This window comes from Dichotomopilus funicola (genome assembly GCF_033296635.1).
Source record: "Dichotomopilus funicola strain CBS 141.50 unplaced genomic scaffold C8A04scaffold_59, whole genome shotgun sequence".
Taxonomy (NCBI): Eukaryota; Fungi; Ascomycota; class Sordariomycetes; order Sordariales; family Chaetomiaceae; genus Dichotomopilus; species Dichotomopilus funicola.
The window spans coordinates 25,310-35,919 of record NW_026944080.1 but is presented as its reverse complement, the minus strand read 5'-3'; the positions used below and the strand labels follow the sequence as shown (position 1 = coordinate 35,919).

General features: G+C 53.9%; 5 protein-coding genes across 5 annotated transcripts; 1 reads left to right on the top strand and 4 right to left on the bottom strand.

Moving 5' to 3' along the window:
* Nucleotides 1-281: 281 nt before the first annotated feature.
* On the bottom strand, nucleotides 282-1,159 carry C8A04DRAFT_39113 (WSC domain-containing protein; the record flags this gene model as incomplete). The annotated part of the gene is made up of 2 exons (XM_062784469.1): nucleotides 282-894; nucleotides 963-1,159. The coding sequence occupies 2 exons, from the start codon at nucleotides 1,157-1,159 to the stop codon at nucleotides 282-284; spliced, it is 810 nt and encodes a 269-aa protein (XP_062634750.1).
* Nucleotides 1,160-3,606: 2,447 nt separating this feature from the next.
* On the bottom strand, nucleotides 3,607-5,196 carry C8A04DRAFT_31008 (uncharacterized protein; the record flags this gene model as incomplete). Its single annotated transcript, XM_062781603.1, has 1 exon — nucleotides 3,607-5,196. One exon carries the CDS (start codon nucleotides 5,194-5,196, stop codon nucleotides 3,607-3,609), a length of 1,590 nt encoding a protein of 529 aa, XP_062634749.1.
* Nucleotides 5,197-6,298: 1,102 nt separating this feature from the next.
* C8A04DRAFT_14130 (uncharacterized protein) lies at nucleotides 6,299-6,973 on the bottom strand (the record flags this gene model as incomplete). Its single annotated transcript, XM_062777975.1, has 1 exon — nucleotides 6,299-6,973. The coding sequence occupies one exon, from the start codon at nucleotides 6,971-6,973 to the stop codon at nucleotides 6,299-6,301; it is 675 nt and encodes a 224-aa protein (XP_062634748.1).
* Nucleotides 6,974-7,719: 746 nt separating this feature from the next.
* On the bottom strand, nucleotides 7,720-8,562 carry C8A04DRAFT_31006 (uncharacterized protein; the record flags this gene model as incomplete). Its single annotated transcript, XM_062781602.1, has 1 exon — nucleotides 7,720-8,562. The coding sequence occupies one exon, from the start codon at nucleotides 8,560-8,562 to the stop codon at nucleotides 7,720-7,722; it is 843 nt and encodes a 280-aa protein (XP_062634747.1).
* Nucleotides 8,563-9,431: 869 nt separating this feature from the next.
* C8A04DRAFT_39111 (NAD(P)-binding protein) lies at nucleotides 9,432-10,469 on the top strand (the record flags this gene model as incomplete). The annotated part of the gene is made up of 6 exons (XM_062784468.1): nucleotides 9,432-9,459; nucleotides 9,550-9,665; nucleotides 9,738-9,845; nucleotides 9,888-10,026; nucleotides 10,108-10,287; nucleotides 10,387-10,469. 6 exons carry the CDS (start codon nucleotides 9,432-9,434, stop codon nucleotides 10,467-10,469), a joined length of 654 nt encoding a protein of 217 aa, XP_062634746.1.
* Nucleotides 10,470-10,610: the final 141 nt, after the last annotated feature.

The window sequence follows — 10,610 nt, the reverse complement described above, 5'->3', positions numbered from 1 at the left end:
TGAGGGCCCATTCAGATACAGCAGTGATTACGGCTATTATCAGTTGGGGGTTGGACGAGAGTAGGGTCAAGTCTGCGATGATAGGACGAGAAGTCGGCGTGACCGGCTGACTTCTAAGTGCCTTAGCAGAGGCGATATTTTAAGGGTAGCGTTTCACACTGGGATGACTAGTTTTGACAATGTAATTCCGGTTTTCAGCAATAACATTCATGAACCAGCCCTGAGGAGCCTAACGAATCCCCTTCTACACCACCTCTGTTCCAATCCTTCACCTCTCACCCTTACTTCTCCTCAGTCTCCGCCACCCACTCCCACACACTCAACCGATTCGACCCCCCACACACCTCCTCCGCAGCACCCGAACACGCCATCCCGCACTCCGCCTCCGCCACACTAGTGCTATTCACATTCAACTCCGCACCACAATAACACTCCGCCCCGTACTCCAACCCAAACACCTCAAACCCGTTGTTGAGACAGTACGATCCGCACCCGGCGACTGTCATGTCGGTCGGGGAAAACCCGCTCGCTCCCGGCAACGTGCGCAGGCCCAGGGCGTCGGTCAGTTCGGTCCAGCAGCCGAGGTAGGAAGGGGTTGGGCCGACGGCGGGGTGGGGGTAGGGGGTCACGGTAGGGGGGTCGGGGGAGGTGCCGTAGAGGGAGAGGCGGTTGGGGCCGCCGCAGATGGTGGTGTCGGCGCGGGGGTTGAGGAGGGTGGTTCTGCGCTTAGTCTTGGCCCTTGCGGGATCAGCCGGGGCGGGGATGTCGGTGGGGGTTTCGGTGGGAGGTTCGGTGGTGGTTGTTGTCGTGGGAGGGGTATCTCCCGGGCATGGCATCGTGCAGTCGGTGGAAAAGGCCGGGAACGAGCCCTGGGCTAGGGCATTCCCGCAGTAGCTAATGCATGTCAACATCCACACTGATGATATTTCCTTCTAACAGCCTGAACCGAGGATAAAACTTACCACTCTCCACCATACTCCACACCCCAAATATCGAAACCCAGCCCTGTGCAGTGTGTCTCGCACACCGCGATGGTCATGCCCTCATAGTCGATCAATGAGGAGCCTGTCAGGGCGCGCGCCGGGATCTCGGTGTAGCAGCCGTAGTAAGTCTGCGCGAGAGCCGCCGCAGGGGCGAGGGCAAGGGTTAGGCGTTGCATTGTGAGAGCAAACGTTAGTGATTGGTGGTAATTGGCTGGATGGGGGAGGATGTTGAGATGGGGCGTAGGGATGGCAACATCAAGGGGATCTTGGTACTTATACTAGTCTAGGTTACGTTCATCGGAGTAACCAAGATTGCTCGAGCTTCGTTTTGCCCAGCTGAAAGAGCCCGCGTAAGGGTTTGCAGAAGCGGTACAATCTAGAATCCTTGAGTCGCAACATCGATTCTCTCAATCCTACTCTGCACTGGCACGCGGGCCAGCGAGAACGACGCGCAGATCAACCCCCGCGTCAGTCGCGGGTCGATCGCAGGGCTTCTTCACCCCGGTCAAGGCCGAGATTCTATCCTTCGCACTATCAAAGAGTCCTTCGGCTCCGCAGGTGATAATACACCGTGTTTGCATACCTGTATGCGCGGCTTGATATCACATGCAGCGCGGACGGACCCCTCCTAGCATCGCCAAGAAGGCGGGCCAAAGACCTTTTGGACTGCTATTTTCATCCCGGCACGAGGTCCCGTCTCTGTTTGTGAAAGCAGAGCCTCAAGTCAGGTCTAGGCCCAGTGTTTCTCGGCTGGTGAACATCGACTTGTTCCGTCACGGTCCTCCTCCGACCCGTCCTAGAAAGCCAAGAGATGCGGCGGGTTTTGCGTTTGTCCCGATTCGGGTGGCAAAGGAACGACGGCTGAAGGAGGTAAAAGGCGGTTCGAGGACGGCCTCGAACCCGGCGGGTGGTGCCGCCCGAGGCGCGTGGGGGTATCGATTTATTGGCCCGAATTGGTCGATATTTCTGTTCCTGCATTTATCGATGGGATGCAGCTGACTTGCTGAATCGAGAGCGGTGGTAACCCTCTCTAATCCGCTCACAAACTGCTGGTTCCCAACAGCCAAGACCGAGGCTGATATTAGGTTGCAGCGGCAGGTTAGCGGCCACCGTGCTAGGAATAGTCGAAGTCAATGAGGAGGACCGGTGAAAATCTTCCGCCCAAGCCCAGAACAGGCTCCAGCACTGTAGCCTCAATCCATTCCGCTGGAGTCTAGCCTTCTTTTGAGATTGTCCTCTTCCGCCAAGATCGAGATTCCGAAGAGTTCGAGATTCCCTGCAATACCACCCTACAGCGCCAAGGACCCAATATTACCCGCGACCACCACGACCGCGGCTCGAGCGGGAAGGTTCAAGCCAATCTGTGCAGAAGCGAGAGGTCGAAAACAGGCCCAGAACTCTAGGACACTCGCTCTGTTCTCGTATTCGATTGTTTGCCCGTCGAAGAACGGTGCGGCTGCGTTTTTGGCCGCTTAGGTCGCATTGAACTTGCATGGGCCTGCAACGAGTCGATAAACTGTTTCCGGGAGCATGGGAAGGGCGATCGAGGTTAATTATCTTGATCAACGGAGATTGGAAATAGAACTGCCCTACCCTTGTGATCATGGATGATGTGGGGGAACGAGAGGCTCGGACCGTGAGGCCGGGTTGTCTAAAGCAACGTAGAGTTTAGTCAAACCACAGTCAAGCCGAAGTCATTAATGAGGAGAGGCCATGATCCTGTCACAACAATGAAGCCGCGATATAATTACATGTTACGGTAGCATGTTAAATCCAAATCAATGCAAACAGGGCGGGCTTACCAAGTGACAAGTACGCGAATAATCATGATGCCAAGATCTGCCTTGAATCTACCTTACCCTTATGCATCCTGCCTAGTTTTCGGAACTGGTATTTGTTTTCGAATTCCACCGGACGCTTAGTAGGACCCTGCAAAAGATTCTGTACGACGGGCTTTGATGTATTAGTTGTTTCGATCTTCATCCACCAAGGTGACGGGAGTGACCAAGGTCGTATGGCCCTCGCTTGTTAGACCGAGAAATTTCTCAACAGAAATTCGGATGAACTTACCGGTGCCTCGACTTCGATCGCTCCTTCCCTCCTTTTGTTCCACCACCACCCACGGTTTATAACCCACCTTCCGGTAGTTCCTTCCAACCGTCCTCCCAAAGTGACACCGGCTCCGGCCGAATGGCGCGGTGGGGGGGGCTGTGGATGTCAACTGACACCACAGAACTCCAGTGCTCCCGGGTTCGACCCCTGGTGGGAGCACTTTGCAAAACCCGCTTGCAGGTTTTCGTAGCTGTCCTACTATTCCTCGGCCCCTGTATAGGGGGGATTGTGAGAGGTAGGCGGTGAGCTTTTTGACTATTCTTTTGACCACAGTTCAGGTAGATACTGGTGACACTTGTGCATTTCTGATCAGGTATTGTAATTTGTGAATAACTACCTAACCTAGAAACACGAAATAAAAAGAATTCAACATGGAGCCCCCACACCGCAGACACGATCCTAGTACAAGATTGTCCATACCGAAGTATTTACTCTCTATCAGCTCTGACTGGCTCAGTCCAATATCGCGGCGCAGGAGCAGTGTACAACCTCCGATCTTCTCTGTGCTCTCTTACGCCAAAATTGCCGTTGCATTGGCCATCACGGCCGGGTCATTCAACAACCTGACGGCCACATCCGCCAATGCCCTCGCAATCACCTCGGTCCGCTGGTACGCATAGTCCGTGCCGGCCGCCGTGGCAAACCCGGGCTCATGGTTGAACGCGCACTTTCCGCCGCTGTTGGCCGCATCGCAGATGTTATAGTTGGGGTGGAACACGACCTTCTCGGACCCGACGAGCTTACGCGAGTCCGGGTCAACGACGGCCTGCTGGACACACCCGGCGTCGGTGGAGGCCGGGGCAAAGGTCGAGATGGGGAAGTCGGTCTGCGAGCCGTACTCCGGGGTTGCGAGCAGCGAGGTGAAGAGATCTGGGAGAAACGGGGTGACTTCGAGGGCGGGGTAGACCGTGTCGGTTGTGATGGTGATGTCGGCACTATCACCTCCTGATGAGCCCTTGATGGCGGCCTCGACAGTCTCCAGCACAAGATCCAGGTCCTGAGTATACCGCGAGCGTATATCAAACACCACCCCGAGCTCTGCCAGCGTAGTATTCCCCGGCAAATAAAACTCCACGCCATCCTGCCCGCTCAACGCCCGGAACGTCTCAACCGTCAACACCAATGGGCCCTTCGTACTCTCCGACGCGTGCCCGCCCGGCCCCAACGCCGTGACATTCACTCCCTTACCATCCTTATCCGCGACCGCCGTGAACGACACCCCAGGGTACGTCCCATCATCACCCCCCAAAAGCCCGTCCACCGTCTGCTTCACCACATCCAACTCCACCCCTCGAATCCCCAGCGAGATCTGCCCCTGCACGATATTACACTCAAACATCCCCACCTCCTCAACAGCCACCACCGACGACGACGTCCCCGGCAATCCACCCTGGGTAACCAAATCCCTCACAGCCACCATCGCCCCATACGCCCTCCGAACCGCCTCTTCATGACTCGCCCCCCGAAAATCGGTAATCGCATTCACCCGCGCATTCATCGGCTGCACCGCATTCGCATTCGTCGGATGCGCCATCATCCACACATCCACGCCTTCATACGCCGCGCCCCCGGACTGGCTGCGCAACAGACACTTGCCTGCGGCGTTCTCCTCGTCTGGTGTGCCGAGAACTACCACGCGACCCGGGATGCCCAAGTCTAGCAGCGCCTGGCGGGTTAGGCTGGCGGCGGTCAGGGCTGTGAGAAGGATCTGGTTGTGACCACAGGCGTGGCCGATGCCAACCAGAGCATCATACTCGGCTAGGAACCCTATCACCGGGAGGTCGCCATCCCCCGAAGAGGTAGACGAGGGCGTGGAAAACTCCAACCTCCAGGCCGTATCAAGCCCAAACGCTTGCGGGGTAATGGTATCCCAGACATTGGGCAGGGTGTTGGTGAAATAGTCGATGACGAGGTCGTGAGCGTAGTGTTCGTCGAGGCCGATCTCGGGGTGCGACCAGACGGAGGTGGCGATTGATTGGAGGGGGGGGAAGATGCTGGTGGAGAGGGTTTGGAGGGTGGAGGCGAGGTTGGAGATGTCGGCGGCGTGGGTCAGGGTGTGGTGGCCTGTGAGGGCCACCAGAGTGAGGAAAGAGGATCTCATGGTCAGTGATGGGTTGGGTGAGAGTGACTAGGTTGGAAGGTTCATGTTGAGGGTGTGTGTTGTGGGTTTAATACTACTACGGTGATACTACGACGGTCCGGGGTTATGATGGCTGCCTTGGTGTTGTGTCTTTTACACGTGGTTGACAGGCTCTAATTTTCAATAGTGCTTATGTCAGATCGAGGTAAAAATTGAAAGAAAAAAGGACGACATCCAAACAGAAGATAGAACGTGCAGCGACCAAACAACACATGTGACGAGTGAACGCTTGCCCTCATGGAAGGAGAGTTTCGAATTAACACCTGGCCACATTGAATGGTACTCGCCCTAGAAACAAGTTTAAGAAGCGCTTTTCACACTTTTTTTTTTAGAAACCTTCAGCAGTTTTTCCATACTCAGTACTTTATCATGATGAGAAATCAAGAGCACTTTTCCCAAAGTCTCCGCAATATGTGGCCCTGACTAAGTGCCCCTGTCCAACTACGACGCTGTACCCCCCATCCTGTCACTTCCAGAACAAAGATTCAGCCGGTCAAAGAAGCGGTCAGTCAATTCTACTCTGAAGGTAGAAAGAGATCGGTCATTTGCAACGGAAATAAGCGGAGAAACGGAAATTCTAGACTTGTGTTGTGTAAGTGACAAAGGACAGTCGTGCCCCACATGTGGAGGTGGTCAAAGAAAGTCTTTTTGGATGGTCTGAACATAACTTACCAGGATCCAGAACAAGTTCTTAAAGATTCACAAATCTCTACGCAGCCAAGTGCATGAGGACACGATTGTCTAGTGAATTACGTCAAATCAGCTACTTACAAGTCACAATACAACCACAGACAATTACCCAACTGCCGTAACTAAGATGAGACAACCACTGTAAATGCCCGCTTAGTCCGACGACCCAGCCGTTATTTGGACTCTCTGGGAGAGTAACAGCCATGCTTCGGTAGCTCTAGCACAGATTCTCCTCAGGTACCCTCAGTCGTCGGGGACAGTCACCATACTTTCCCCCAATCCAGTCACCATAAACGAAGACGCAAACTTAGAAACAATGAGTGACTTACTTAGCTCAGGACCAGCCTGACAGCTAAGTGACCTACCTACCTACCTATCCCCCACTAAACCCCATCCCAAACCCAGACCCAATCCCCCTCCTCTTCTCTCCCTCAGCGCCACCAGCAACAGCCTCTAACACCACCAACATCTTCTCACACAACTCCCGTCTCAACACCTCATCTTCCACCCACGTATCCCGTCCCAACACGACCGACTGCAACACACACAACTGCTGATGTACAGGCCCGACAGCCTCGGCGATGGCGCACTCCTTAGGCAACAAACCGTACTCGAAACTGGCTTCCAGCACGCGCAGTACGAATACTGTTGCGTGTTCGTCTTGTGTCCAGTGCGGGTGGGTGTCGTGTTGTTGGGTCCAGAGCCAGTCTGCATGGCGGTGGTACATGGTGAGGTTGAGACGGAGACGGATTTGGCGGATGTCCGGGTCTAGGAGGGAGTCGAGGTGGGGGTGGTTTTGTTGGTTTGGGGTTTGTTGGTGTTGGTGGTGATGTTGGCAGAGAAAATCAAAGGCGTATTCGAAAAAGAAGGCTATGACAAGGGCGGTGGCGGGGAGGCTTTGGATTTGTAGGTGGTGAGAGAGGAAGGAGAGGGCCGAGATGGTGGTTGTGTGGGATGGGGAAAGGTGTGAGGAGGAGGAGGGGGAAGATTGGAGGATGGAGAGGAGGTGGAGAGCGAATGACTTGGATTTTGGGATGGTTGTGTCCATCATGACTGGATGATTTGTGGTTAATTAGCGTGAATAGGTCCGGACCTAGTTATCGGGTTTTGGGTTGAAGTTGGAGATGTATTAAAGAGTGGAAACCCTACACGGAAATCAGAGTTGCGCCAGGCAGTTGTGGAGGATTGACTTTGTTTATATATGATTGATGGCTGCGGATTGAGCCGCTCTACACAATGCACCTGTCGGGCGCCTGCCGTTGTTCTCACACACTGTTCCAGCTGTCACTAATCAGAACATCAGCCCTAAGGTCGAGACAAAGAAATAGCCTTCACCCAACAAAGAAGCTGAACATCATGCCTTCACAGACTCAGGCTGTAGAATATCCCGGTCAGATCTGTGGTTCCTCTCCATGTTGGCCAGACACAATGGTGATCCGAGAGAAGTGAACAGAAGGATTGCAGTGGTCAAGTATTTAGAGAAATCGACCTAATGCTCTCGTCATTCTTCTTCGGCTTGCCGGCAAACAACAACACAGTTTACCTCCAAAGCTAATTAGTTCTAGGCTTTTCCGAACAAAGAAGCAGTGTGGCTGCTTGAACCTAATTTTCACACGACCTTGTTCTTTGAGAACACGATAGATATACCCCGTGTATTCCCCAATACAATCGTCTAACATGGCTATGCTTCGCTTGCTAATTACAAACGCACAAGACTGCAGAATTCGAAGGAATCCTCACCCGGCATCCAACCCATAGCCCAGAGGCACCCATACCCCTTTGCAGGAATACCCCCTACTCTTCTCCAAACCAATTCTTCTCCATCGGATCCCTAAGTTTCTCCATCTCCTCCAACATCATCTCCCGTTCCTCCTGGGACTCACCCACAATCCCCTCCTCCATCAATCGCTCAACCACCCTAATAGTCCACCCCTGACTGCCCGCTTTCAATTCCATCCAACTATCCCCCAGCGGCGGCACTTCCTCCCTCGCAATCTCATCAACCCTATCCCGCTGAGAATCCGTCATATCCTTCGCCAACACGCGATCCCACGCGTTCCGCGACGACCGCATGCGGTCGATAGCCCGGAGCTGGCCCTCCTCACCTGGGGCGGGGTTGGGATCGGCTTCCGTGAGGAGGTGCTCAAAGTACATCTCGCCTCCGCCAGTGGTGATCTGCCAGACTTCGCCCCCGCCAGTGCCGAGGACGTTGGGGAAGTGAGAAAAAAGCGACCAATGCTTGGGTTCGTCTTCGCCTTGACGCTCGGCGATGAGGACTAAGTGGCGGGTGGACTTGGGGGGCTTTCGGTTGAAGGCGGCGCGGATGAGGTTGTGTTTGTCGATACGGGCCCAAATCAACCTCACTTCGGGGTCGTGGAGTCGGTAGAAAGGGTATGGACGGCTCTGAATTGGGTCGGGGTCAGGGGGCCAGTATACCATGACCCAGTCTGAGACGGCCTCGCGGGTGTAGTCGTCGAGTTTGCAGGCGAAGACGAAGCCGCCATCGGTCATGATGCACGCGTGACAGCAGTCGACGCGGCGGGAGACAATGCGGCCTTCGTCGGTCGGGAGCGACTTGCGGCTGAATACGCTGTCTGCGCATGTGTAATGCCTGCCCCTGGACGGTCGAGGGGGCATCCTGGCGGATAATTGAGTGATTATTGAACTCGGTTTTGGGTTTGCTAGGTGATTGAGGGAGTTTTTTGCGGATCCGGAGCAGGTCGCTGTTTAGGGCCGTTAAATATTTGTGACTCGCGACCTTCAGACGAAATCCCTTCTACAAATCTTTCCAATTTTTGGGGGTAAGCTTCCAGGCTTTTCGAAGGTGAACAGCCAGTATGTACAGACCGCTGTTCCTACCTAAGTACCTTGGATATACGCTTTGCATGCTGCTGGCTCTGGCGGTATTACACTTTGCAGTCACGCACATCCAAACAACAGGCAACACTCTTTGTTCGGCAGTACAGCCTTCGGTGTACTCATTTTGTGCTCCACAAGCGCACTCACTGCCTCGGGGAATACACCATAAAATGGTATCTCCAACCTTCCATTTGGACTCGAGCTTTCGCGAATTAATTAGCTATGATAATGGTACACTCTCACATACAGGAGGTTGGGACACTCCGAACTTGTCCTTTGCCACCTTCTCAAGGAAGACTGTCGCTGGCGAGTCGATACCGTTAGTCTCACTTGCGCAAACACGTAGTTACTTCGAAGCCTGGGAACCCACGCTTAGTGAAGGCCAGCACAAGGATGGTGAATGCTGAAAAAACCTTCAGTACGGATCTTTGATTGCTGATTTTGCACGGCGGGCGCGACGTACAGTTCCACAATACTTCACGGAAGGGTGGTTTCACTGTGCAATGCGTACGAGAGCAGCGCAATGAAATAGTTCTGGCCCAAAACACAGTCCCAGTTCGTTCACACAAAGCTCCGAGGCGGCGGAAAGCGAATACTTACTTGGACATCCGTCTCTCGACTTGGATACGCTAACCATAGCCCTAGCAATGGCTTCTAAGAGCGTCTTGATTGTGGGTATGTGCAACGCCGAGCATCTTGGAACTTGAACGCTTCGAATCGGTCACGTTTGGCAATTCCCTGTCGCCGCATTCTCACAAGACACAGGGGGAAACCGCGGCATCGGCCTCAACCTGCTCAAGGCGTTCGTCGCCGAATCATGGAACGTAACCGGCACAGTCCGACCCCAAACACGTCGTGATGACGACCCCAGCATCGCGGATGTAAGTCACTCTCTTGCTGTCCTCTCCGTTTTACTCTCCGTTTGTTTTACTTACCCGGGTACCATTATCAAGCTTGAGAAAACTGGTGCCAGAATCCTCGAGATCGACTACCTCGACGAAAGCACCATCGAGAAGGCCGCCATCGCCTATGGAAACAAGCCTCTTGACCTGCTCATCAACGTCGGAGGTCTCTCTCCTCACCCCAAGCCCTGGAACTAGCAGACAAACGACATGTTGGTGGAGAAATACCGCGTCATGGCCGTTGGCCCACTGCTCACCATCAAGCATTTCCTTCCCAAGTTGGAACAGGCTCCCGGCGCAAAGATCGTGAATATCTCGTCGGCATTTGGGTCAATCTCCAGTACGTCTTAATTACTTATCCATCAAAAAAACCTTGGCGCCGCGACTGGCACTAATAATACCTACTTTGCTCCGCGCCCAGCCAACTCCTTCGGGACGTTTATGGCGTACCGTATCGCCAAAGCCGCTTTGAACCAAGGCGCCGTCACCATGGGACGTGAGTGGGATAAGGAAGGCCGAAAGGTGACCATGATCTGCGTCGAGCCTGGTTTCTTGTCTACACGGTTGACTGGATGGGACGGCGTGGATAACATGGACAAGGGTGAGCTGAGCGGGAGGGACAAAGAGGAATTTCCATTGCCTACCTCACATTAGGTACTAAACCGTGGTTTAACTGGGCTGTGTCTGGAATCAATTACAGGTATGAACTCAAGAAGCTCACGGCTCGAGCGAGGCAGCAGGCTTGTATCCATCAGTGTCTCAGCACCGTGGCTGGATGGCTAGACTTTCACTTGGGCCCGCTGCTTCACGCCAATGATACTGGAACCCACCACACTACGTTTCCTTTCGGTTGAAATAAATCAAAAATAACTTGGCCCAGATTATTCCTGCACTTTCCACTAGCTCACAGAGAGGTAAGCTTTT